The 26,741-nt window shown below is 36.6% G+C and overlaps 5 protein-coding genes across 7 annotated transcripts; 1 reads left to right on the forward strand and 4 right to left on the reverse strand.

The window, feature by feature from the left end:
- Positions 1–29: 29 nt before the first annotated feature.
- Adi1 (acireductone dioxygenase 1) lies at positions 30–1,018 on the reverse strand. The gene is made up of 5 exons (XM_017159039.3): positions 817–1,018; positions 667–744; positions 479–606; positions 311–404; positions 30–246 (listed from the first exon to the last, which is right to left on the reverse strand). Exons 1-5 carry the CDS (start codon positions 937–939, stop codon positions 109–111), a joined length of 561 nt encoding a protein of 186 aa, XP_017014528.3. The 5' UTR covers positions 940–1,018; the 3' UTR covers positions 30–108.
- Positions 1,019–1,536: 518 nt separating this feature from the next.
- On the reverse strand, positions 1,537–3,370 carry LOC108069126 (ankyrin repeat and MYND domain-containing protein 2). The gene is made up of 3 exons (XM_017159087.3): positions 3,043–3,370; positions 1,879–2,652; positions 1,537–1,814 (listed from the first exon to the last, which is right to left on the reverse strand). Exons 1-3 carry the CDS (start codon positions 3,244–3,246, stop codon positions 1,584–1,586), a joined length of 1,209 nt encoding a protein of 402 aa, XP_017014576.3. The 5' UTR covers positions 3,247–3,370; the 3' UTR covers positions 1,537–1,583.
- A 415-nt stretch (positions 3,371–3,785) lies between these two features.
- Positions 3,786–26,702, forward strand: LOC108069109 (CYFIP-related Rac1 interactor B). The gene is made up of 5 exons (XM_017159063.3): positions 3,786–3,983; positions 5,064–5,349; positions 19,799–20,062; positions 25,129–25,391; positions 25,552–26,702. Exons 2-5 carry the CDS (start codon positions 5,167–5,169, stop codon positions 25,814–25,816), a joined length of 975 nt encoding a protein of 324 aa, XP_017014552.1. The 5' UTR covers positions 3,786–3,983; positions 5,064–5,166; the 3' UTR covers positions 25,817–26,702.
- LOC108069112 (uncharacterized) lies at positions 22,124–23,577 on the reverse strand. The gene is made up of 2 exons (XM_017159067.3): positions 23,054–23,577; positions 22,124–22,999 (listed from the first exon to the last, which is right to left on the reverse strand). Exons 1-2 carry the CDS (start codon positions 23,099–23,101, stop codon positions 22,355–22,357), a joined length of 693 nt encoding a protein of 230 aa, XP_017014556.2. The 5' UTR covers positions 23,102–23,577; the 3' UTR covers positions 22,124–22,354.
- Positions 23,620–25,059, reverse strand: LOC108069110 (histone-lysine N-methyltransferase, H3 lysine-79 specific). Of its 3 annotated transcripts, none has more exons than XM_070215666.1 (3): positions 24,940–25,059; positions 24,316–24,874; positions 23,620–23,943 (listed from the first exon to the last, which is right to left on the reverse strand). In XM_070215666.1, the coding sequence occupies exons 1-3, from the start codon at positions 25,008–25,010 to the stop codon at positions 23,770–23,772; spliced, it is 804 nt and encodes a 267-aa protein (XP_070071767.1). In that variant the 5' UTR covers positions 25,011–25,059; the 3' UTR covers positions 23,620–23,769. The 3 variants fall into 3 exon arrangements, with proteins under 3 accessions (XP_070071767.1, XP_070071768.1, XP_017014554.3); XM_070215667.1 differs by having other exon boundaries at positions 24,958–25,023; XM_017159065.3 differs by having other exon boundaries at positions 24,316–25,019.
- Positions 26,703–26,741: the final 39 nt, after the last annotated feature.

Here is a 26,741-nt window from a genome sequence, read left to right on the forward strand (position 1 = left end):
AACTCCAAACTCCAAACAGCTGCCTATGTGATATATTGGCGCTTTATTTTCTTTACAAATATCAAACTCTGAGTAAAATACACTTGACAGTTATTGCAGGTTGTTTTTTCAAACCTTGTTGAATTGCACAAAGTTTTCGGCCTGATGTTTAATGTAAGATTTGCGACAATCCATATCATCGGCAGGTCGATTGTGAGGAGCCCAGACGGGTTCCCCAACAAAATAGCGACGAGTTCTGATAAAATTCTAATGAGATAAAAATTAAATATTTAAAAAAAAGTTTGGATGCAGGAAATTACTGATAATTTACGTTAGAATCCAAAGTAAAGCGATGATAAATGCCAGCGGGTATAATAATCAGATCTCCCTTCACCACCAGAATGCGCAGCCAGTTGTCCTCGTTGCTAAAATTTATAAAATTAATTTATACATTTTAATGAAATGTAAATAATAAAATTAAAGACGGTACAATACTCACTCGCGAACATCGAAGTAACCAGATCCATCCAAAATCAGTCGTATTTCCTCATCAGTATGCAAGTGTTCGGTGAAAAAGGCTTTTAGCTTGTTGGCATAGTCAGGGAGACACTTTTCCGAGCAAGTAATCTGTAAATAATCGAGGTTTTACATAGGTTCTATTGTTTCTACTAGGAACATCGTTCTTGCCTCATCATCATAGGTATAGCCACGTTTTGCCCTCAGTTCAGTGAGAGTACTATCGCTCTGGTAGTCGTCCGCATTGATCTGCAAAAGTGAATGATCAAGATAAGCTCGCACCCAAGGTCAATAAAGGTTTAAAGTCGTAGTTTCACTTGCTTTGAAATATTCCACGCCTGTCCTCTTGTAAAGATCGTCCAGTTCCAAGTAAACTGGTGGATTGCGATGGTGCTCCAAGCGCTGATCGGTTTCCTCCGTATCCATATACCAAACCTGCACCATTTTGGACTGGATTTAATAGTTGTTCGCGAGCAACTAGCAACAAATAGATTGACAAGAAAAATAATAAACGGCTATCAGCTGTTTTTCGAACTCTTAACAGAATCGCAGATGAATGCCACTAACGCTGTTAACTTAACATTCGGAAATACGAATATCGCTAATATATTCGAAATTAATGTTTTTAAAAATATTCCTCAATAATTTGAATCTAAAATCATTTGGGTTAAGTATGTAACAGTGTGATAAATTAAATGGTTTTAATATAATGATGTAAATAAACAACAATAATGATAAAATCCAAAAAGGAACATTTCGTGAAGGTAATTCCCATATTTCAAAAAAGGGCATTGTTTTCTTTTATAAAAAATTAATAATAAATAAAAGCTAGCATTTTTTCAATATTATCATTTATTTTTTGTTTGATAGGTATAAAATTGATGGGCAGTTTTGATTGCAGATTTTGACTGAAAATTAACAAAATTGTATTTGTAATTGCAGTTGACAATACAATTGTTATTATCTAATTGTGTGGCTTAGTTTGTGTAGTCAACTGACAAAAAGCGTACTAACAATAATTTAGTACATGAAAATGCTTAGTTCCTTGTTTTATGTTACATTTATTAGCGTTACAAAGGAGCACAGGATTACGCAGTAATTTTGGCCAATTCCTCCCGAAGTTCGGCGGTGTCAATCTGTCCCTTCGACTGGGATTGCGATTGGTTTTGAGACTGGGCCAAAAGACGGGCACAGTTCTTCTTGTGCATGAACCAATGGAGTCGCTGGCACTCCCGATCGCAATACTGGACCGCCTTGCATTTGGAGCACTTCTTGTCCGGCTTCTCGGCGCCGCAGGTGCTGCAGTAGCTGCCCTCGTCCTGAAGGATATAAAAAAAAACATTATTAAATATTACAATCAATTTATAAACTTTTTAAACCCACCACAAATCCCCTCATTCCATTAATGGCATTTCGCAGGATCGTCAACGCAGGTGGTGCATCCTTGGCGCCAAACTGAGTGGCAATTTGCCGGAAAATGGTGCACTCCCTGACGGGAAATTCCCTGGCACACTCCCTTAGCGTATATTCCACATAGTCCAGTTGGCCCAGCTTGTTCTCCTTGAGCACCCGCTTCACGAACATCTCGATGAAGTCATTCTTGTTGGCATCGCCGGCCTCCTCGCCGCTTTTCTCCTTGTGCTGGGCCTTGAATTGCTCCTCGCAGCGTATCAGTTCGGCCAAAATCCAACCCTGATAATGGAACTTGAAGGCCAGCAGCTCGTTGAGGTCGTGTGACTTTTGCATTTCCTTTTCGCACATTAGAGAAAGGGTTTTCCGGAGGTTGGAGAGGATCCTCAGAAGCCCCAGCGACTGGACATTCAGGGCAATCCTCACGGGATGCAGGTTGATTTCGGTGACAAAGGCATGGAAGGACTTGAGTAAACTGGGTGGTATTTGCGGCTCCGTTTGCTGGCCATGCACTTGGGTGTAGTACTCCAGACTCGATCGGGTTACGTAGTTGTTGATGGTCTCCACGCAGGCGTGGTTGCCCACAAAGGCGGCCATTTGGGCGGCGGTCCTATTGACACTATTGATGCTACCCGGTTTGATTCCCGCATCCAAAAGTTGCCGGCACACGTGTGTATTACCAGATAGAGCAGCGAAATGCAGTGGTGTATAGTCAGCTCCATGTTGATTGAGGTTGATGTCGGCACCCTGTAGGGGGAAAATCAGTTATTAGGGGTCTTTAGAAAACATTTTTTAAAAATTCTTGAAAAATGCCTTTGTTTCTGTTATTTCTATATAACGAATTTAGATCATGGTTATAGAAAAACCTATAAAACAATGGTTTTTTTCAGTCTGTGACCTCAAGATCTATTTGGGATCGAGGATTATTCTAAAAACACTCTTTATAAGCTTAGAAATTTTGGGGTTGAAAAACCATTGTAATAGAACCATTACAATAATTACTTCTGAACCTCAAGATTTGGCCCACAAAGAACACATCGGTACCCAATTCGTTAGGAACTTAAGCCCTAAATAGGACCACCTGTGGCCCCAGTGATAGGTAACCCATTAATAGGTCCAAGTACCAGGTATACCCACCATATCCAGGAGCACCTGAACCGCCTCGCGATTCCCCTTGAAGCTGGCATGCGCCAAACACGACATCCCACTGTCGTCCACGAAATTCACGTTATTCACGCCGACCAGCAGCTGCTTGAATCCACTGGTGTCATTTTTGGCCAGGCGATCCAGTAACTGTCGCTGCAGGTCGTCCAGCTGCGGGTTCTTGCTCTCCTCGGTCATTCTGGGTGGCTTTTTTGTAGGATATTTCCAAGAGTTTGCCGGAAAATGATAATCAGGAAAAACTCCACTGTTTTCGGCGTGCACGAGTTTACAGCGATACTTGCGGCGTTGTGCAACACTGCTAGAGAAGTGCGATATGTCGTTCTATTGAGGGGATTCACACAGAAATACCTATTTTTAAATATTTAGATGATTTCTTAAATGTTGTAAGGCAATTTTTATAATAAGACTATGGATTTGAGAGAATGATTAAAATTTTTAAATAAGAAATAGTTAACCAAATAAATGTCAAAATGTGATTGAGCATGCTTACAATAGTAGATTAATTATTATTATTAATCAATATTAATATCAATATTAATCAATAATAGATGAAATACAACAATATATTATTCTTTAAAAGTAAGAAAATTAATTTAATTTCAATTAATTTATTTGCTGGTTTTTAATACATTTAGTTTTTTAGGATGGTTCATTTTAGTATATTTTGGGCGCAACGCGTTATTTCCTTCACAGTCCCCATACGGTCACCCTATTGTTTTGTTGTTGTGTTTTTTGTGTGTCGGCGGCGTGTGTATCGCATTCGCATCGTATCGAATCGAAGAGAATCGAAATCGTGTTTTTCAAACATAAATACAAGCATTTAATCCCGCGAGGTGCCAACAATGTTTTAGGCGCCACTGCGCTGGTTACTCACTAAAAAAAATCACAAAAAAAACCCGACAAAGTGGAAAAAGGTGATAAGCGTGCTGAAAAAAGGAAGAAAGAGAAGAAATTCCAATGCAGACGAAACCCTTTTGCATTGGGAAATGTATAAATAATTAAAGTGAAGATAAGCGCGCAAAATAGCGAAGCAGGCGCAAAAAGGAAAGCGCGAGAGCGAGATAACGAAAAGCCAGATAAACAAAAGCCACTCACACATGGCCAGAATTCTTCAACAAAAACATGACCGTTTTTGTTGCTCATTTTTTTTCGCAATATGTGTGTTTACATGTGCTGCCTGAGCAGGAAAATGGCCTTTTCCTACTTAGCACGATGTGTGAAAATTGGCCTTGTCGTTTTTCCGCTTTTTTGTTTACCAATTTCGATTTGTTTCGATTTCGCAGCGTTTCCTGCGAAACACACACAAACACACGTTGCGTGGGAAAGAGAGAGACATATATTCTTCTCCTTTCAATCTTCCTCTCTCCTTTGCTCTCCTCTTCACCCCCCGCAGTGCAATTTCAGAGGTCGAAAATAAAACAGTAAACATTGGATAAGGGGGAATCAAGCGTGGAAATTGGAAAATGCTCCTTTTTATATTTTTGTAGTGAAAACAATTTGCTAAGATTTTTTTTAGTACTTTTAAAAATGTGTCTTTAATAATTCGAACCTTTTGGAAAATCTTTTTGAAAAAAGAACAATTATTTGAATAAAATATTTTTTTTCTATTTGCAATGAAAAATGTCAAACCTACATAAAATAGTGTTGGATTTATAAATATTTCTTTAAAGTCAGCCTGCAATACAAAAATTCCCCTTAAACAATTACCATCTGTGTTATTTTTCCTTCTCTGATGGGGGCTGAAAAGGCTGAAAGACCAGGTTTTCGTTTTCATCGCTTTTCCCACCCTTGAGATTGCCGATTTCCATTGTCCTCCGAAAGATGAAACAAGTTCTTGAATGCAGCTTCCCCCACCATCGACCTCCTCGAACTATCCCTATCAACTTTTGCAGCTGGTTTTTGGTGAACCAGAAAATTTATTAAGCCCTTTTGTGACAACAGGTGCAACAGCTGCTCATACATATATTCTTTTCTGTATTCCCCTTCCCTCGCAGTGCTCCAAAAAAAACGAAAACCAAAAGTGCTAATTAATAACAAAAAAAAAAAGGAAAACAAATACCAATCCACAACACAACAAGTATTAGTTAATCAAAGAAAATGGGAAAGCTGCTGAGCCTGCTGTCACGCGACGACTCGAATTGTTGCGCCGCCAAATCCTACGATGTCTTCCTGGACTTCGAGAATGCCGCGCCCACGGAAACGGAGCGAGAGGTCTACGACGAGGTGGAGCGAGTTCTTAGGGAATCGGAGGTGGTTCTCGAGGAGATTCAGATCTATCGGGTGAGTCTCGACTGGCCATATGCGTCACTAGCTTTGGGTTTATCCGCAACCCCTGCAACCGGTTATTAGGCATTTGCTTAATGATTTCTATATAATTTACAGAGTCGTTTAGAAAAACATTATTCAAAGATTTTTACAAAATTGTTCTAGCCATAATATAATAATATTTCCATTAGAATTAAAAAAGTAGAGTGTTTTTAGTCCCTAAAATGTAATATTCAATTTAAATTACTTCATTTTTTTTAAACCACCATTGTTTATAACTTGTGAATCTCTTCAAAGCTGTTTAATTCTCTTTAGGCGTTTTAACAGCCAGGAAAGTATAAAACTGATAATTTCAACAACTTGCTAAAAATAACAACAATCGCCGGGAAATCGACAGCAACAAAAAGAGCAATAATAAACGAGCAACAAATTGAGTATTTAACCTTTGGCAGGGTGAGAATGGAGACTTTCTGAGCGTTATCTTGCTGTCAGTTTTTACTCTCTTTCGGTGGAATATAACCGCTTGGGGGTTTACACGATAGACATTTTCTTAATTGAGAAGTTTTGAAAAACGAAAATATTAAATATTTACATTGACCTAAATATACCCAATTTGCTCATAATAAACACGGACAGCAAGAATGTAAACATTTTATAACCGCAGCTTGCTTTTCAAAAGTATGATTTATAAAATGTAAATATTTTGGAAACCACTTAAATGCGAATTTTAAACACATTTATATTGAGAAACTTTTAAGATCCATTTATGAAATAAATATTTGCTCACAAGTATTGAAAAATCAATCACTTCTAGTTAACAAATAAAAATAATGGACTTTAAATAGTTTAGGTACTCCCTGTAGCTGATAAGATTAACAGCCCTGAAAAAGAGCTATAAAGTTTGCCGCATCTTCAAGTGGCTTCAGTATAAACTTTGGCTCTTCTTCCAATATCTCTCCATGGGTCTCTTTAATGGTCTGACTCACGCACGTGCCCACATGATCCGATCCGGTGAGCGAACTTCTTTCATTATCGTCGCTTCACTGACGTCATTAACCAACTTTTGCCGTTGCTCTTCACACTCTGATATATCTCCGCCTCTCTTCGGGAGGAATTAGTCACCCCATTCTTCGTTACTCACACAGAAAACAAATTTCTATGATGGATTTTGAAATTTTTCTCTTATCAAAAATAACTTGATACTAAACGTATCAAAAAAACTGATTAACATAATTTTACTTTTATAAAAAGAAGTCGTGTAAGTTCACATTGATAAGAAAATGTAATCTCAATGTTATTTGTGTCTTCGTAGTTTTTGTTTTCCAGAACTCTATAAAAAAGATTTGCATTAATATATCTTTTACAAACTTTATAAAATAGTTGGTTTGAAAAGAAAATAGGAAAGAATATTTTTTGTTCAAAATATAAGTAATTTAAACAATTTTATTTAATAATACTGTTTGCTTACATAAATGAGAAAATATTTATTTCCAGAGATATAAAAAACTAATTGCTCATAACAAATAAATAAAAAACTATAATATTTTTTGTTTTTGTAAATATGTTCTTGAAAGATGTACAGAACCTAATTCTGGGGGATATGTAATGACTGTTAGCATGAAGAAACGATTATTGAGCACTTTTAAGGCAAAGAAATACTTACATAAATAATACAACTATTAAATTCGAATATTAAGATTTTCTTTGAAATTTATAGTTACAAAAAATCTATAAATTAATATTTTTTATTGTGCATCTGACCTTTTAGCGACAAATTCTATTCCTCATTGGTGTGTGCAAATTATTAATTGGGTTTCAGACGCTAAAAGACAGCAAAAGCGGAAAAAGGGAAAGGGGGAAAATAAGGGGCGGCAGACAAACAAATGCCAGGCCGAAAAGCTTTAATCAACGCAAATGAACTGGAAAATGTATACCAATGAGCTCATTTCCTTTCTGTTGACCCACTTAAATGGGACCGAAAGCAACAAAGACGACATCGTCGGGCATTTAACCCTTTGGTTTTGGTGCAACGTATCCCGTCCCTCTTCTGTATTTTTCTAGAATCAACCAGAGGTATTTAAAATGCGCTTAATTTGCTGGTTGCATTTTATTTTCATTGCAGTTTTTATTCGACTGTGCGCGGTCTTTTTTTCCCCAAATTGAGTGGGTGGCTTTTGGGTTGGAACAACTGGTTGTCAAGGCAAACAAACTGGTTGTGGAGTAGGTGATTCCCCCTTTACCTCTTCCCAAACATAAATAGTTGGCCAGGCGCCAAAAGCTGGCAAAATGGAAAAAACTTCAGTTCTGTTTGGGTTATTTTGTGCTTCTTCCTCCAAGTCGGTTGCTATAAATAGAAAGAAAATTGCAAGAGGAAAAATCAAAGTTTTTTCTGTTTTGCGACTGGCATTTCTTGTTTCTTTAAGTTAAGTCAAGGATTGAAGTAACTTTGTAGACGCATCTTTGAATTTATTTCGATTTAAATTTCGACAGGAAATAAAAGATATTTTCATTTCCATCTTAAAAATTGTTACAAATTAAGAAAATATATTTTTAGAAATGGTTGCCTTTTGAAATATTTGTCTGTAAGCAGTTTTAAAATAAACTTGGTCTTAAATATCATCAACAATTGCCTCTTTTCATTTAGAGAAATCTTTGTACGAATTTTCTCCAGTGGTAATAGGCTTTTCTTTTCTATCTGATTTATCAGCACTTTGTTGGTGACGCTTTTGTCAAATATTGGCCCAGACTGGATATGGAATTAAAGGCGCCCATTGTGTGTCCGTAATAAACAAGCAACAACAAGGTCAACAAAGGGCCACAAATAATAATAATAATAAAAAACCCCCTCATTTTAGTGCAACAACAATAATCATAATAATGATGCTTACGCACACACCTGAAGAATGAGAGAACCAACAATAAACATTCTATTCGAGTATATCAACAAGCGACATCGTGGGTGCTGCACAGATAAAAGTTTATTGGGTTTGTGGGCCAGGCCATTGAAATTTGATGAAATTTATATGAATTAAGCCATAAATCGTGTGGTTTTCCATACCGCTGACAGCCGACGAGATAACTATTTCATATTGCTTGCTATCGTCATAGTCAAACATATGTCAAACACATGAAGTAACCCAATACACAACCTTGGATTCCTGAACCCCTATGTAAAACAAGTGCCAAGTACTCAATATCAGCCGTTTTTTTTGCGGTTTGGATTTTTATATAATGTTTGACATGTTATATGTATATCCCGTATACCCTGAGTCAAAAACACTCTTAGCAGTTTAATAGTTTGTCGACAATTGAGTCATTATGTTATCATTTTTTTTATAATTTTACATTTGTACAAATATCCAAAAAAAAAAATTGAGTCACCAAAATGTTTTAAAATTGTGTTATCAACCCCTTTGGGATTCATGTTTACACGTTATTTGTACTACTTTAAAAATGTTTAAATTTAAAAAAAATTAACTTGATCTTTAAACTTTATTTGAAATTAATAAAAACTATAATAAAAACACTCCAAAGCTTTTTCTTATATTTTTTTTCCAAACGAATATGGTTAAAAGTTGTATTTCTCTTGTTGATCTAAAACAATTCAAAATTTCCCACCTTATAATAAGATTATTTGTCATTTTCCCCCATTCGGAAGCCATTTTCCCCCCGAACTCAGTCACAGCTGCTTTCACTCACAAAGGGGAGAAGCACTACTCCAAAATGGATATACAAGCGACCCATTTAAATGGGTGCTCCACATAGAAAAAAACGATTTGGCGTCGTATGAATAAATATATGCACTTTTAAGTATTTAATGAGAGTTCTACACCGGAGGGCGACAGTCAGACGGACGGCCAGCGGCAATCAGAATAATCACAGAATCGGAATGAGCAGTCATTAGATAGGCCCCCGTACCTCTCGTCGGCACTCCCACCTCTTCCAGTTTCCATTCCACGAATAACTTAAATGATGTGCGCGAATGCAAAATCACAAAGCGACGGAGAGAGATATAAAAGCCAACTTCCGGTTGGTCATTCGGTTGGTCAGTCGATATAATCGCTATAATGTGCGTGCCAGAGATCGCCATTTGAATATTATGAAATTATCGTTTGGGCAAACATTTAAATCTGCTTAATTTAATGGGAGGATTATAAATTCTAAAGAGTAAACAAATTGATTTATGTATTTTCTAGTCCGTTTTTAGTACTAGGTTAGTTTTGAAAAGTAATATATCTATTCTCCTATAATATAAACAATCAGTCATCTCGAAATTCCTCTTGGCTCTTTTAGGCCTAGCCATAAACAATTTTACGACCAATAAATAATTGTTATCATATCATAATAGGTGTATAAAAGTAGTTAAACAAAACGATTTACACTAAAAAATGTCTAATAAAACCACAGTTTATCTAAAACACAAAATCAATTTAAAATTCATAAGTGCAATTAGCTTTTCCAAATAGTTTATAGCTTTCCCACGTATAATCAATTATTTCGTTTATTCTCACGTCATAAACCACACATCAATTTCACCAGAAATAGAAAAACCGCAAACATAAACAACGCAAAGTATAAACAAAAATGGAAAACATTTTTAAGGTTAGAAATTTAATCAATTTATTGATTTCAACGTCAAATTTGATATCAACATCCGCATTACTAACACTTTCAACATATCCCAAATAGTAGGATACTCCGCAAATGGAACTCCCCGAGGTTTTATTTTACAACCACGTCATAAAAAAGCGTCCCAAAGCAGTTACGTTTGATTTAGTAATGTCCAACCTTTATTGTCCAAATTAGCCGCAGTTAAAATTGAAATTCATCATTCATTGCATTTCACTTTCGCCCAAAACGGTTGTGATGGGGTCATTTCCAAATTGTTTATAGCCTAACGTATTTATTTTTGTATTTCCGACGTCATTAACCACAAAATCCATTGCGTAAAAAATACAGAAATACGAAACGTAAACAAATCGAAGTAAATTAAAGTGTACTTATTTAAAGTGTAAAGCTCAACGGGGAATTTGTTTCAACAGCTACACATCAAGTATCAGTTTCTCGCTTTTCGAGTGCACTTTAAAGTAATTTGTTTTTTGTCCACTAATTTTGAGGTCTTGAAACTGAGGCGCAAACGTGAGATTTCAACGCGTCCACACAGATGTGACAACTAAAGTGCGTTTACAAATTATGGGATAATAAAGAAAATTTTTCATTACGAAAATTAAATTTTATTTTAAAATGCACGTGTAGAAAAAATTAAATATTTTTGCTTTCATAAAATAAGTTTATTTTACCGTTCTGAAACGCACTGTCTTTGTATGACACATTTTTGTGATTTATTAAAATGGCACTGAGCTGATTCCATTTAACCGAATTTAATTTAATTGAATAAGGCCCCGAGGATCGTTGTTTATATTGTTTTTTTTGTGTTGCTGTGTCCAAGGGTTATAACAGTTTAAACGGCAGACTAAACACGGCCTCGAAAATTATTTAATAGTCGTCTAGGACTGACGTTTGACCATTTGTCAATGTCTTTAGCCGCGCTGAGAATGTTGTTTTAAATACTCTCCTTGTTAAACTGGCTTTAAAGTTGTCAATCGACCAATTTACGACTTCTGGGGAAGGTATACGTATAGGTCCCTGTCTGAGTCCCTCTAAGCAGCTTAGAAACCGAGTGCAAAGTGCAACGACAACGGCAACATTTCAGCTGCTTTTTACTGCCGGCGTCTGTGCAGAAATGTATTTACTTTATTTTATATCTTTTTTACGAGCAACTGTTCGGCATCTCCGTTTATGCGTGTAATTTGCACAAAATAAATAGAGTTTCAGCCGCCCGGAGAAATGTGCAATTTTTCTGGAATTTCTCTGGTTTATTTTTCATTTTTCTCTGTTCTTTCTTTTTATCAATTAAAATGCCAACAGCAACAGAAGTTATTTCATTTTTTATTCCTTTGTTAACCCAATTTTCAAACAGCTGTTTATAAAATTTCAGTGCTTGGGGGCTGGAATGGGTTGTTAATCGATATAAAAGCCTCATTTTTCCCCAACCCCGTGAGAGACAAATGTGATTTACTTGCCTTAATTGAGAACAAGGGAGTGACATGTGTTATATGGGAATGCGACAGCTCTTCTTTCCCTCTGCCCCCCACAATTTCCCAGAATTTTCCCCTGGGGACATTGACATTTGTTTGGCTGCCCGGATGAAGTACGTCAAACTCGGGTTTCCAATAAGCAAACTGCTGCCGGTAATTAAATGCAATCATTTGCCATATCTTTCGATTTGTTTTGCGGATTCAGAGATGTCGGGATAGTAGTGACGTACTCTCTATGCTTTTTATGGACCCTCAGGACAAGGCAATTAAAACATTCGGCAGATTTTATAAAATTGATTTGTATAACGATCTGAAAGGAATTTTAGAAGTCAAATTAGCTTAGAAGCTTGTTTTTCAAGCTGTGTTTAATTTTAATTATTATAATGAAATTAAACTAGTAGTTTAAAACGTGTTTTATGAAATAAATAAATAAATTAAATAGTAAGAAAAATATAAAAATATTTTTTTTATTTTAAAGTTTACAAATATAATCCGTAGATAATGTTTTTGATATTTCCCTGAATTTTCTGTACTTTCCATGGCTTATACGGTGGCCCATTTTCCCCTCACGCTCTCACCTGACATTGATAATGCCCGGGTTTATCTTATCTTTATGGCAATCGTAGGCATTGTTGTAATTGCTGCTGTTTTTTTTACTCTGTTTTTCTGTTGTCGCTTCGATTACACTAGTTTACAAAATAATATTCTTGGTGTGCTCCCCAGCAATTGATGGCAAATTCTGTTAGTGTTGGACCCCTAGATCACAAAAATAGCAATTTTTTTTTTTTCGATGGCACAGTTTTTTTTTAAAGATTTTTTAAAGTTCGAAATGTTAAATTTCGGACTTTTTTCGAATTTCTTCTTATATCTCGGCAGATATCCACTTGGTTGAGCCAGTTTTAGTTTTATTTTAAAGTCAATAGATCAGAGCTTAACTTTGCCATACTGATCAATATGATTGGATGAGTAATGGCAGCGCAGAAGCTTGACAAAGATGAAAAATGTGTTATTTGGTCGTCTGTGAGTCGGCTGTATATATCGTAAAAACTCGAAATAAATCCGTTGAAAAATCATAATGGGTACAAACTTAAAGTGTACATCCTACCGAATAGAACAAGCTGGATATGGCCCAAATCCATTGAAAACTGGATTTATGGTGGATTTTTAAAGTTCGGATTTTTCCACTTATTTCGGTTGACAGAGTCCAAATTTAAGATTTATCATAGGCGGCGACATGTAAACAAAAATGAGTGGTGACGGCAGCCGGGTCAAAAAATAGCTAAATTTAAAAGCTAGAAAATTATAAAATAAATTTAATTTCTGAAAATTCCTTTAAAAATATAAAATTGCTTGCGTTATGACTGTGAGTATTTTTAACTAAGTACTATCCATTTGGATAGTTCATTCTTATGAAAAAAGTAACCTTAATTAAAAAATTAAATTCACTTTAATAATTTTCTAGCTTTTAAATATCTGATTTAGCTATTTAGTGACCCGGCTGCCAACACCAATTATTTTTGATTACATGTCGCCGCCTATGATAAATCTTAATTTGGACTCTGTCAACGGAAAAAAGTCTAAAAATCCGATCTTTAAAAATCCACCATAAATCCAGTTTTCCATGGATTTGGGCCATATCCAGCTTGTTCTATTCGGTAGGATGTACACTTTAAGTTTGTACCCATTATGATTTTTCAACGGATTTATTTCGAGTTTTTACGATATATACAGCCGACTCACAGACGACCAAAAAACACATTTTTCATCTTTGTCAAGCTTCTGCGCTGCCATTACTCATCCAATCATATTGATCTGTATGGCAAAGTTAAGCTCTGATCTATTGACTTTAAAATAAAACTAAAACTGGCTCAACCAAGTGGATATCTGCCGAGATATAAGAAGAAATTCGAAAAAAGTCCGAAATTTAACATTTCAAACTTTAAAAAATCTTAAAAAAAAAACTGTGCCATCGAAAAAAAAATTAGTGCTATTTTCGTGATCTAGGGGTCTAAAACTAACAGAATTTGCTATCAATTGCTGGGGAGCATTTCGGCTGTAAACTAGTGTTATCTTGATAAATTATGTCGTGCTCGTGACAACCAAAAGCCCCTGGCCCTTGAAAAAATAAAACCATTTGCACATTGTTATGGCTTATTTAAATGTAAAAGGTAATTATATTTACAACTCACGCACGTTGAGTTTAACGTTATTTAACTTTAATTTCATTATTCTTAAAGTTCTTTATGATTCACAGCCGTTCAGATCGTCTACTAAATGTGTAATGACCAAATTCGTCGCAGAGATTATTTTCAGTGGAAACCATAATCATGTGGGATTTACGCAATATTGAAAGGCTAGCTAATCTCTATTTATAAAGTGTTGCATCAACTGAAAGTGATCTTTTTAATTGCTAAATGCTATTGCTTACCAAATGACTTCGAATGATGCACAGCATCGTCGCATTCTTGTGAAAATCAATGGTTGAACTTACTTGGGTCTCACCTCTGATCGTCTATTACTATCTCTCTCAGTCTCTTCCTGTCTCTGTTCCTCAACAAAAGCTGCAGTCAACGATCAGATTCAAAAAGTGACTCACAAAAGCCATAGTTGCGAGTTCTTGTCCGAGTCAGCAGTTTTACAAGTGTAACGCAACAGCAGCGACATCAACAATAACAAAGAATTTTGCAAGGCCTACACAAAGAAAAAATATTACAAAATGAATGGGTAGACTTTCGAAAGCGTAAGGCCTATAAAAATGATTCGTAATTAAAACTAAACTATTGTAATTAAACTAATGCAATTCATAAATTATTTATTACATTTAAATAGTATAATATATAAATTTAAATACGGTCCTTTATGCGTTATCCCATGTTCGTTGATTTTTGATCTATGTAATCAATTTTTCATAAAAAAAAAATAGTTTGTATAATAAATAAATTTTAATAAACATCTTTCATTTTAAAAATATTATTTCATTAAAAGGTTTTATCAAAAGTTTATTCATAAAGTAATATACATTTTCCCAAGACTAACAATATAATCAACTAAAAAATACAAAATCATCTTATTGTTATTTATGTGCTAAAATATTTATGAACTGAAATATTTAAAACAAAGGTTTATAAATGTATTTTAATCACAAATCAGAATGTAATTAAAAAAACATTTTTAGATTGAATTGAGTCAACTCTATGTTTTTCAAGATTATCCATTTGTTTAGTCATATAACTCACTAGCCCAAACGTAATTTCTCTGGAATTAATTTATGTAGAATAAGTCTAAATTCAAAGAAATTGAATAACGACTTTAATTATAAAATTCGCAAAAGGCAGCTTCCGTAGTTTTTAAGTTTACTGATATCCGAGCTTAAAATGGGTGTAGGTCGGAGCAGAACTTTTCCTTTCTCTGTCGGACATTGAATTATTAAGAGGTTCTCGTCAGCGGAAGGCCCAAGCATAAACACAAGTATTCGTTGGAAATTATGAAACATTTATGATTATGTTTGTGATTTGAGTGGCGCTATGAGAAAACTGTAGACTGAACATGTCATCGTTCTCTTCATAATCATGGCTGTCATTGCTGCAGTTGCAGTTTGTTTGTATTTTATTTATTAATGTACCTTTTCATTCTAGTGTTGTCATAAAAGGCGACCGACTGTCTGTGGCATCAACTTCCTTTGTTCTGGTGCGCTTTCATTTTCTGGTCTTCATTTGACTCGTTCTTATTAAAAATAAATTATGAGAAATTACCAGTCATCAAAGAGAATCCCTCTCTGGGAAATTGTTTTGGTCTTTTAAATTCCCGGAATTAATTTGCATTGATTTGTGGCTCGCCAATTTTATAGTCTATCTGTTTGTTTGAATATATACAAGCAAATATATTTTGTCATTTTTGTTTGCCTGCGATTCATTCATTCATTGATTCATTTCAACGTGATGGGAATTCGAATCCGGTGCTTTGATGATGCAAGCAATGCAAAGGGAAATTAGAAAAGCGCAGTCATTTCTTTTATGGAAATGAAAATGTCAGCAAAAGCCAGGAAAAAAAATTCCCGGCATGTTTGGCATGTCTGTCCTCTCTGGGGTAATGTTTGTTGTTAAACACATTGCAAGAGCTGTAAACAACTTCTGTGGGATCCATGAAAACATTTCCATTTCGCTTGCTGTGCACCACCACCACCACCCACACTTTTCCGGCTCCCTCTTTCGAAAACGCATGACATCAACTATTTTATAGCGTCACGCGTTTCCATTGTGGGCGAAAGTCCAATACCAAGTCTGAGTTGCACTTTAGCGCCACTTGGGATAAGCAGTTGCACAAGGGGAATTTTCACCGATAAAACTGTATTAATATAATAAAAGCAGTAGTCATATAATTTTTTGCCTTTTAATGGTGGGTAGACGACTTACAATGAACATTAAATATTCACTTGGATGTGATTCAAGGTTTTCGAAATAGATTAGTGGATCAATAATATATTTAGTATAATAAACTATTATTATTTATTATTAAATTGTTTCAGGCTAACTTAATGCTAAATAAAGAAAGAAAAGATTCAGTTGTTAGGTTATATAAACATTTATAATTAAACTCTAAATGGGTTAAATTTCTTGAGGATTTACATCCGATTTATTTTAAAGTTCAGGATTGTAAAACCACTAGAATTTCCGACTTTTATTTTCTGTGTGTTTGACTTTATGATAAAGCCGGCGCTTGGAGCAGGTTCCAAGTTAAGTGAGTGGGGGCCACGATTAAAACACGATCATGTTCGCTAATGCTAAACAACACTTGCCAAGTGTCATTGGCAATTATCTGGGGCAGGCCATTCTCTCTTCATTTCTGCATTTCCGCATTGCTGCCTCTAATTTCGATTTCAATTAAAAACCCTGCCATTCTGCGGCAGATGCAACACTCGCCAAAGTTAATTAACTATTCATCTAAGTGTAGCAGAGTGTGTGGTTATGTGTGGTTAGCATTGTGAGTGGTTTTTTCGTTTGCTGCTTGATGGAACAAACGAAACGCTGACTGATTGCGCTTTTATGCTGCTGATGAGAAGACGAGCAAGTGTTAATTAAACCTCAAACTAGAAACAGTTACAAAACGAAAAACGGTTCTTGGCTTCTTGCGATTTCTTTTCATCCGAGCAGCAAGCATATATAAAAGTCATACAAGTTCAAGTTTGTTGTGGTTGTGGGTGATTTTCTTTCGTTTTCCCTCGTCATCTTGGTAAAATGCTCAAGCAGACAGCACGTGCTTCCAAATGGAGCACATCGGGGTTTTATTTTAAAGATGCGAGGCAGTGATGAATCAACAGAACTGCTCGCTGGACAGGAGATGCAATGCGGGGTCTCGATCCCGTTTCCTGTGACTTCAGTTTAAGTTCCCCAACAACACCTACGTCTTTTGTCTTCTGTTCTGTTCTTTTGGTTCTGACATGCACATGACGCAAGATAAAATGCATGCAACATTCACGGAAAAATTGAAAAAAAAAGCGGGGTTTTTTTTTCATTGAAAAATATGTAAATACCCTAATTCTAAAGAGGCTAAGCAGGGGGTTCCATTACATTTAATATATTAATTAGAAGGGTATTTGAAGTGAATATCCTAATTCTTGGAGGTAGGAAACCTATCACATTTTTAAGACAGAGCCGAATTTAAAATTTTGAATTTTTCTTAGCCATGATAATTCTGAATATTTGTTCAGCATCAATTATTATTCCCCCAATGCATAGCCAAACTGCCGCCCTTAATCATAATGCCCCCCGCAAGGGTAATAAACAAAAGTGAGCTGCCTAACGACACTTAGCCATATGTGGGGAAAAGCCAAGTATTCCTCTTCTCCGAAAATCTCAGCTTGCAATCTCTGGTATGGAATGCTAGTAAACAAGAGTGCGCCCCCACAGGCCACGTTTATTTCAAAACCGTATATACAAAGTCAAAGGAGAAGTGTACAGACCAGACCAGACCAAAGCAGAACAGAACAGAACCATTTCCGTTGCATGACCGTGTGCTTGGTTCGTGGCTTCAAGGGTCCTTAGAGAGTCACTGGCGTAAACGAGACAATGCCACTGAATAAAATGAGAATGCAGAGGAAAAAAGATAAAATATTTGAAATACAGAGAAATTTAGACATAGATAAGATAGATAGATCACTTCTTTTAAAGGGGTTGTTTATAAACTTTAGATCTTATTATAATAGATCAAATTTTAAAAATTATTGAATGTTTTTTAATACATTAATTTGAAAATTAATATCTTAAATTATCATTCTTAACTTAAGGTCTCAACATTTTTTTCTTCTTATTTCTTACTGTGTAAAATGGACCATTGAGGCCAAGTCAACGACAGCAGTCCGCATCCCCTTAATTTTTTTCCACAACTTCCCTCGCATTTTGTTTACTTGTTTGCTCGCGTTAAACATTCTGGGATGCTTCAAGTGCAGCAGCCAAGGACATGAGATCTTGACTTACAGACAGGTGTAAATTATGTAGAGTGAAAAGAAATGCCAGCACAGAGCCCGAGAATAAAAACAAAAGCCGAAACACCACAGATGCAGTGTTTGCTCTACCTTGCTAGCTGCAGACAGTTGCGTTCTTATTATTATGATTATGCCAAAGTACTCACGGCAGAATTCTAGGGAATGAGTTTTGCTGCTCTCATACACTGATAGTAAAAGGTATTCCTAAATTAAATATTTCATTTGTGAAAATAATGATTACTTTGTAATAATATCGTTAAATTTACGTTTTAGAATAATTTTTAAAAAATGGGTACGTTTTTTCACCTAATAAATTTATTCAGATTTATAAAGGTAATACCTTTCAGTGTAGCTTTGCATTTTGCCTTCTGTCTGAGTGTTTGTTGATATGCGCAGCGATTTAATTATAAACACACAACACGTGCTAGTCCATTTTATTACGAAGAGGTGTGCAAACCAAAAATAACACTCGTTTACTTGAATGAAGAAGATACTCACACTCCAATACCCTGAGCTTGAACTTCGCAGACCAATGAGCTGTGTGTAACTCGCATGTTTTCTATATCAGAGTTTTAGGTCGAATCAGGGGAGGGGCAGTCTTTATTTAATTCTATCTAATGTATGCCAATATGGTATAATCGGTTAGACACGCAATAACATCAGATGGGGGTATATAATTATCTAATTATGGTGTGCCTTGTTTGACCAAGAAATTGGAAAGTCATAATTAAGCTAGCTAACTGTTAGAATTGACTCGATACCATAGTTTAAAGCAATGATATTCATTTCACAGACACCACTTTAAATCTTGAAACTTTTTTTAAGTTAATTTTTATGAATTTAATCATACGCATTAAGCTATTCCTGGAAAATCACTCACTGAAAGGAAACTTTTGATAAACTTGCAGACCTTTAAGTGTATTTCTTAGAAACTAAGAAGCTTGTATAAATTTGTAGATAAGTTTTAGCAAGCACTCTTTATTAAGATAATGTTTTCAAAATTTTTTAATAATTATGAAATAATAAAGAAATTGGTTGACGTTAAAATTGCATTCATTATTTTCTTTTAACCAATTATGACCGCAGTCAAGCTAAAATATTTGCTATATTATTAGCCACTTAAAATGTATTTGAAAAACGCCAAAAGACCTCAATTGAAATAATCAACGCCATTTGCTGATTGTATGTATGTCCGCCGTACAAAGTGAACTCTTCACATCATGCAATGACCGTTCGTTAGCTCCAGTTTCCCGGTGCCGCCGCGTGTGTTTTCCTTTATTTTATTATTTTTGTAGATCATAAAGCATCGATAAAAATCGCTGCGCCGGTCAATGCACGCGGCTTTCGACGTCGTTATTGTTGCATGTGCCGCAGAAATAAAGACGCAGAGTTTTCCTCGATGAAAAGTAGCCGGCCACAATGGCTCACAGTTTGCTTATTGTAATGAAACAAATGCCTGAAATGTGGTCAGCAGGCGTCGTTTTTTTTTTGAGGCCAGTAAAAAACAAAACCCCAGAAAAACTGCACTACAAAAAAAAAGCATTAAGTGTATACCAAAACATTTCAAATAATTAATCTTTATTATTAAAATGATTATTTAATATTTCTTTAAGGTTAAATGTATTTAATGTATTTTTTTGGGAGCAAGTAAATAATAGAATTTCTAAAATATTAGACTGTAAAAAGCCAAAGAAAAAATTTCGATCTACAGAAAAAAAACAGAAATTAGATAAAAATTTTCCAAATTTTCCAAACTAGATTGTTTCCAACATTTCCTAAGTGTATAAATGGTTTACGGTTAGCATGCCAAGCTCGCATTTAGTCCAGTTTCAAGTCGAACGTATTGACTTACGGTTTTCCCCTCTATTCCTGCGAATCTTTACAGGGTGCCGGCAAGGAAATCCGAGAAGCAATCGCCGATCCCTCGCCGGAGGTGACGAGCAAGGCCTGGGCAGCGGTGCTCCCGCTGGTCAACAAGCTGAAGCGCTGCTACGAGCACTCCATGGAGCTGGACAAGATTGTGCCCAAGCTGCTGGGCCAGCTGGTGGGCGGAAAACTGAATCCAACACAGCATCTGGAGACCCAGCAGGCGCTGGTCAAGCAGCTGGCCGAGATCTTGGAGTTCGTGCTGAAGTTCGATGAGTACAAGGTGAGTGAGTTGCTTTGACAGCTGGGTGTTACAAGCTCTAGACCATATTTGGCGATACAACGCCCACCATGTTAACCCATTAATTGCCGGTGGTGAAAAACCAAGCAAAGCCATTAAGTTGTTTGTCTGTGACACTGTAAATTAATGACAATTTATTTAATAACGTAATAGGAATATTTCTGGCGATTTTAAAAATATTTTAAACCACATTTAAATCAATTCAATTATAAGATTATTCATTCTATAGATAAGAATTTTAGCTAATGCATTTTACAATTTTCCTTTCAACATAAATTAAATTCCAACTTAGTTGAAAAATTAATCATCAAAGAAATCTAAAAAATCAATAATTACCTTTGCAAATTTCTAAGTATTGAGGAGCAAAATCAGGCAGCAGCCTATTGAGATTTAATTGATTTTTTCTCCGTCTGTTTAGTGACTTGTTAGTGGGTTAAAATTCTGTCTTCTTCACTGCCTGTTTGTCTGTTTGTTTACCTTATGTGGGCGCTGTCGACAGCCAGCCGAGCCAAAGCAAAGCAATATCTAAAAGCCAAGTCAAATGAAGCCAAACCAAGTCCCACTGCCAACTCATTGTGCGCGTGGTTGCATTTTTAATTGACTGACTTACCGCCTGCCTGCCCGGCTGACTGACAGACTGGCCAAGACGAGCGCGTGCTGCGGCCCATTGATGAAAAATCTTTCGGGCCATCCGTGCATTCGTTCGAGCCACAGTGGAGCATCGGAGGCACTTACGCGCACGCAAGCCAAATGGCCCACGACAAACGACCGATGGCCGGATGAAGTTGTAAAGTGAATAAAGTCGCTATGGTGGCTCAACAGCAGGGGTTATTAGAATAGGAAAAATTAAATATTACAAAATGTTTACAAAGATAAATAAATTTAAGAAAAATATCTCTAAACTCTTAACAACCAAGCCAGAAAATCCTTCATAAAACAAAGATATTTTTTTAATCACAATAATCTTAAAATATCTAAGCCAACAGCTATGAAATATAAAAAAATTTTGTCAAAGATAAATAAAATAAACACAGGGAAAATATTTCTAAACTCAAAACAACCAATCTCAAATCAATTACAATAATGCCAAAAATATATGAAGCATATTAATTTTCTCAATAAAAAATATAAAACTATCAGAAGAAAAGGCACAAATTTTCTTATTTTTGATTAAAAATGTGTAATTAAATACCTTTTCGTACCACCTCCATTATGGGTATGAACCATAACAAAAGCCTGAAATAAGCAAACGAATATATCCGCACTGGGTTAAAACATTACCTACAGCCACACAATTTTCTGTGGCAGTTGAATACGTCGGTTTATTGTCGGTAGAGCCAAACAGAATCGATTTGTTTAATGGCAAATCCCTGTGAATGGCGCATTTCCCATGGCTCTCGCTTCCGTTTGGCGAAACTTTCATCGAATCGATTGGGGAGCGGGGTGAAGTAGAGGAGGGATCTAGGACAATCGGGAGGTAGGGATGGCCAAGTCATCGCCATCGTCGGCTTCTGCTCTCTGATGTCTAGTGTCTGCAACTTTGTGTTACTGCTCCCGATGATAATGATGACGATAATACCGATGATGATGATGTTAAACGCTGTAAACTGCACGTTCATTGTGTGCTCAAAGTGTCAGCTGCCTGGCGCACAGAGATTTTCCCATGTAAAAGTTGTGTATATAGCCCAAACGTGCTTCCCAACTAACAGCCACTTCCACTTCCGTTCCTCAATAAAGACCATTGTCTCTGCGCCTTTGTTTCCATTGGGGCCGCAAAGTATGCTGCACAATTTATTGACTTCACTTGTAACTGGCTTCGTTTTAATGTCGACTTTATTGCGAAAAATCTTCTGACATCGAGAGGCACTTATAAATAGAGTGTGATGGCTAAGGAAAAGGTATATATTCCCTAGGGGAAGTTAAAGAAATTTAAAACCACAAATTAAAAGTGTGATTCGTATCAGGATCGTAACACAGAAGTTAACAAAGTAATCAATGGGGCTTTGCAAAAGGGTAGGAAAATGTTATCCAAATATTATTGATATTGTATTTATATGAATCACTCATCAACACTATTTTTAACAAATATTTACTGTATTTATACGTTGACTGTAAGCAGCTGCATTTTTATCTTTATCGGTTGCAATGGATCTGTCCATCCAGAATACAAACAAAATTGTTTTCTTGGCACGCTTTCAACCATAAGCCTAATGGCTCTTGAGGGGATTTATTCAATTTGGCTTTTGTACAGACTAAAATGCATAGAGTATTTCCTTACTTCTTATCGAAATCTTCGCCGGTGCTGTAAACTGGCTGCAGGCGTCTTGGATATTTACGCAAATAATCGGCGTAATGCTGGGCATATTTGGCCTGAAAGTCGCGACGCCTCCAGGGTTGAGCGGGTTCATAGAAGTTCTCGTTATTGCTGTAGATAGTTTGGTAATTATTTTGGTAGTTATTTGCGGCCAGAGAGCGACTGCCTCCTATTTGGACCACTTGCTCCTCATCTCGACGAGAATCGCTGGAATCCAGTTCGGAATTGGATTGGGGATAAGGAATATATTGGGGATATTGGAGGGGCGGTGAGGGAGTAGTTTCCTGCTGTTGGTAGTAGAAATATCCCGGTACATTATTGTAATTATGATTGGGAGCACGCGTTGCTGGAAGCTCCTGTCTCCTCCAATTTGGATAGGAACGCCTATAGGGTTCTCTTCCATCATAAGCATTATATTTTGGATATTGCTGCTGTTCCTGGGCACCAAACTGATTATCATTCACTATAATTGGCGAACCCGACCAAATCGATTGCACTTCTGGAGAGGAATACGGTTGGGCGTAGTTGGTTGTGGGAATTGCATAAGCATTGCCATACTGTGATGCATACTGTGCATCTATCATCAGGGGCAGAAATGCATATAGCTAAAAATAATAATTAATAGATTAATCATCTCAGGTGTCGGGAGTCACACTCACCAAGCTCAGGGAACTGCTCTTGACGATCCGTCCTGTTCGCGGCTTCATTTCTGACTGTTCAGAACGATTTATGCTAATATCGTATTTATATGAGGTTTCACAACAGTCTCTCGGACACCGTATAGTATAGTATTGTATAGCAGTGCATGATGTTCGTTTGCAGCGCCTTTTGCCAAGGTGATTGGATGAGCAACAACCCAACTTTACCTGACTCAAAATTTCGCGGCGGCGAGTCTCAGAAGTAGTAGTATTTTTTTTTTCTCACGCACGTTTTCGATGCAGCCCTGACAGCTTAAGTGCGGCATCGTTGTTTTGGTTTGGGCCTGGCCCGGAGTGGAAAACCGTTTGGCATCAGGCAAATTGCGGTGTCACGTACGGCGTAATTAGTAATTAGATTTTCAAGTCAACCGTAATTAGAGGTTAACAAGAGCGAGTGTTGAAAACGGCCGATAGCTTCAAAGCTCTGACTGCTTTATGATCTCGTTGGTAAAGTTACTTGCTATGAGGAATATTAAAATGGAAGAGGAACCTATAGAAAATTCACTAGGAAGAAACAAACAAAAATATTTGAATAATTTAAAGCAACTTTATTTGTAATTTAGGAAAACTAATAAAGTTTTGCAGTACAATATTCCGTAAAAAATTAAAAACTGCTTAAAGAAAAAATTGTTTAAATTTTGAATTTTGCTGGCTTGTGTTTTATGTTTGATTCACTTTTATAAGTTTGGACGCATGTGCAGAATAAAGAAGGCACCATCACGTGGCACTGGAAGCTGGCTCAGGAATTCACCGCCATCGTATGAATCGTTAAACAATTGGGTTAAATAGGAGTTCGGTTCCCTCTGTTTGGCCACAGGCATTCCATGGCACGTGCTATCGCGCGTCAGATACTATAAGGAAAAAAAAGAAAATTTAATTGGCCTTTGAATTAATAGAAATTCGAAATGTTTGGCAGAGTATTAAGAAGAGGGAAACTTCTCTATAATAAAATAAGGTCGTATATAATTCCAATTTTTGGAAATCTTTAAAAGTACATCTTTAAAACGCCCATACACGTTAAAAATGTTATACAGAAAGTATTGAAAAGCATTATTGTTAAAATTGGGTATTATTGCCTTGAAAAGCATTGTTATTGTTGTTAAAATTGGGTATTATTGCCTTTATAAATGTAGAAATTGTTTTAAAGGGTACATCTACAAGATTAACTTTCCACTTATTGGAAAAACGTTTTTAATTAAACATTAAATGGAATTAGTACGCACCATTCTTTCCCTTATGGTTGTTAAATTTTCGGGCGGTGGAGGATGGTTGAAAGGCTCCTTCTTGAAGATGCTTTCGCCACAGCACTTGAGTATGTGGGACGTTATTATATTCCTCGACCTGGCTTCAGCCACATTTTGGGGTGTTTGGCGCAGCTTGTCCATCCACATGGTGGCCATAGTTTTGGAGCGAAAATCCAGGTGACATATCTGACGCTCCAAATTCTCAATGTCCCGTTCGAATTCGTCGTCGAATTTTGAGATTTCAGGGTTGGGTTTTTTGGCGACCGATGATGTTTCCTGCCTGGGATGATCCAGTTCCTTCTCGCGCTGACGTTCCCTCTCCAGTTCTTTTTTCCATTCCAACTGACGCTGTCTTTCTTGCTGTTTTTCCCGTTCAACCTCCTTTCGCCTTTCCTGTTCCCGTTTGCGTTCCAATTCCTGCTCCTTCTTGCGTTCCTTTTCACGCTCCTTGCGTTCCTGTTCGCGCTCCTTGCGATCCTGACTACGCTCCTTTTCGGTCTTCGGCGTTTGGGGACTCTCCATGACGTAGCTCTTCTGCCTGTCGGTGCGAATCAACATCCCGAAACGTTTTTTCGAAAACATAAAAACTTTATTTAAATTTACCCTTCTTGAATTTCTCGCCTGTACATCTTTTTAAAAATGCCCTTGAATCCCTTTGTGTTTTTGTGGCTCATTTTGATGGATGTTTCAAACCAAACTGATGGAAAACAACTGATTCCAGAACCGTTTCCGCTATTTTAAAATTATATTATTATTTTACTTATAATAGGGTTTCAAATTTTCCATTTTCAGATGAAAACACCCGCCATACAGAATGATTTCAGCTACTACAGACGCATTGTCAGCCGGCAACGTGTGGACTCCACGGAGAATATGTTAGTCAGCACAGAGTTGGCCAACCGGATGTCCTTGTTCTACGCCCACGCCACTCCCATGCTCAAAGTTCTGAGCGAGGCCACCTCAAAGTTTGTCAATGATAATGCCGATGATGTCCAGAACACTACGGAAACGCTGGGCACCATGGCGAAGGTCTGCCTGAGGATGCTGGAAAATCCGTGAGTTGAAATTAATTAATTATTGAGGTCCTAAATTCTGTGAACTATGTCTTGAAATCTGTAATCAGAATTCTAAATATGTGTTACATTTTTTAGAACCACTTAAATTCATAATTTTATTACAGTACAAATAATCTAATCGATTCCTTATTTCTTACAGAAAACTCCTGCAACAGATCGAGCGCGAGGACACGAAAATGCTGGTGCTGCGCGTAATGGTCGGCCTGGTGATCCTCTACGACCATGTGCATCCGGAGGGGGCGTTCGTGCGGGGCGCCCATGTGGACGTTAAGGGATGCGTTCGATTGCTGCAGGCGCAGCCGGCCATCAAGGCGGAGCCGCTGCTCAACGCCCTGCGATACACGACGAAGCATTTGAATGGGGAGAACACGCCGAAGAACATACAGCGCCTACTGGCCGCATAATAGCGGAGGGGATCGGAGGGAGGAGGTTCATTAACGTTAATTTCTATGTGTATGCGTATCGATTTAAATGGTTTTACTTTATTTATGTAATTAGTAGGCTTCTGTATTATTTGTAAAAATTGTAAGCGAGTGTTGTGCTAGCAGGAGGCAGCCTCTAGTTTTACTTTTACCCTGTGTGCATTTCCAGCATTTGTTTCGTACTGTTTTAGACTCCAGCCTCCGCGTAACGTAACGAAGTCGGATGAAGTGGAACGCATATATCAGCAGCAACAATATTTAGTTGATAATCTAGCCCTAATTTTAAGTAACGAATGGAACCCAATTAACCTAACAACAAATTAGCGCAAAGTTTAAACGGATGGTTGGGGAGATATGAGAGATAAATCCTAAATTTCACTAAAGCAGAGATTATAAATATAAAATTAAACTTTTAAATCAAATCTAGAGTATTTTTTTGTACATGACGATGTGTAGAACGAGGTGTAAAGATCTAAACAATGCATAAATTAATTGAAATACTATTAAACAAAAAACAAATTGTACGAACTAAAATGCCTACACACACACAACTGAACCACAAGCAGAAAGCGGATGCATTTATATATTTCCACGCCGTCAACTTTGATAAACGTATTTAAACAAATCTACAAAATAAACTTGAGCTGCGCAATAATAATAATTTTTAAGATTTACAAATAGAAATAAAAGATTAATGAAATGGCAAAACTTAACGCATACAATTTGTACCAAAAACAAAAAAGAACAATGAAAAATCACACAAACTAAATAAAGATTTATATATGCGATAAGAGCGAGAAGAAACTGATGAAAAAACTATAGAGAATGCTGAATCAAAATAAATATCACGCAAAATCAACCACATTAATGTTTGTTTTAATGGTATGGATTACAGATTGTAGTTATT

Source organism: Drosophila takahashii, chromosome 3L (assembly GCF_030179915.1).
Source record: "Drosophila takahashii strain IR98-3 E-12201 chromosome 3L, DtakHiC1v2, whole genome shotgun sequence".
Lineage (NCBI taxonomy): Eukaryota > Metazoa > Arthropoda > Insecta > Diptera > Drosophilidae > Drosophila > Drosophila takahashii.

Excerpts from the sequence above, each read along its gene's own strand:
- Adi1 (XM_017159039.3), bottom strand. The coding sequence starts at position 939 with ATGGTGCAGGTTTGGTATATGGATACGGAGGAAACCGATCAGCGCTTG. Across the intron at positions 607-666 it reads GCTATACCTATGATGATGAG|ATTACTTGCTCGGAAAAGTG; the intron begins GCAAGAACGATG and ends GATTATTTACAG. Across the intron at positions 247-310 it reads GCTTTACTTTGGATTCTAAC|AATTTTATCAGAACTCGTCG; the intron begins GTAAATTATCAG and ends TTATCTCATTAG.
- LOC108069126 (XM_017159087.3), bottom strand. The coding sequence starts at position 3,246 with ATGACCGAGGAGAGCAAGAACCCGCAGCTGGACGACCTGCAGCGACAG. Across the intron at positions 2,653-3,042 it reads TTCAGGTGCTCCTGGATATG|GGTGCCGACATCAACCTCAA; the intron begins GTGGGTATACCT and ends TTCCCCCTACAG. Across the intron at positions 1,815-1,878 it reads ATGGAATGAGGGGATTTGTG|GACGAGGGCAGCTACTGCAG; the intron begins GTGGGTTTAAAA and ends TATATCCTTCAG.
- LOC108069109 (XM_017159063.3), top strand. The coding sequence starts at position 5,167 with ATGGGAAAGCTGCTGAGCCTGCTGTCACGCGACGACTCGAATTGTTGC. Across the intron at positions 5,350-19,798 it reads AGGAGATTCAGATCTATCGG|GGTGCCGGCAAGGAAATCCG; the intron begins GTGAGTCTCGAC and ends GAATCTTTACAG. Across the intron at positions 25,392-25,551 it reads CTGAGGATGCTGGAAAATCC|AAAACTCCTGCAACAGATCG; the intron begins GTGAGTTGAAAT and ends TATTTCTTACAG.
- LOC108069112 (XM_017159067.3), bottom strand. The coding sequence starts at position 23,101 with ATGAAGCCGCGAACAGGACGGATCGTCAAGAGCAGTTCCCTGAGCTTG. Across the intron at positions 23,000-23,053 it reads AGAGCAGTTCCCTGAGCTTG|CTATATGCATTTCTGCCCCT; the intron begins GTGAGTGTGACT and ends TATTATTTTTAG.
- LOC108069110 (XM_070215666.1), bottom strand. The coding sequence starts at position 25,010 with ATGAGCCACAAAAACACAAAGGGATTCAAGGGCATTTTTAAAAAGATG. Across the intron at positions 24,875-24,939 it reads AGGCGAGAAATTCAAGAAGG|GCAGAAGAGCTACGTCATGG; the intron begins GTAAATTTAAAT and ends TCGCACCGACAG. Across the intron at positions 23,944-24,315 it reads CAACCATAAGGGAAAGAATG|TATCTGACGCGCGATAGCAC; the intron begins GTGCGTACTAAT and ends TTTTCCTTATAG.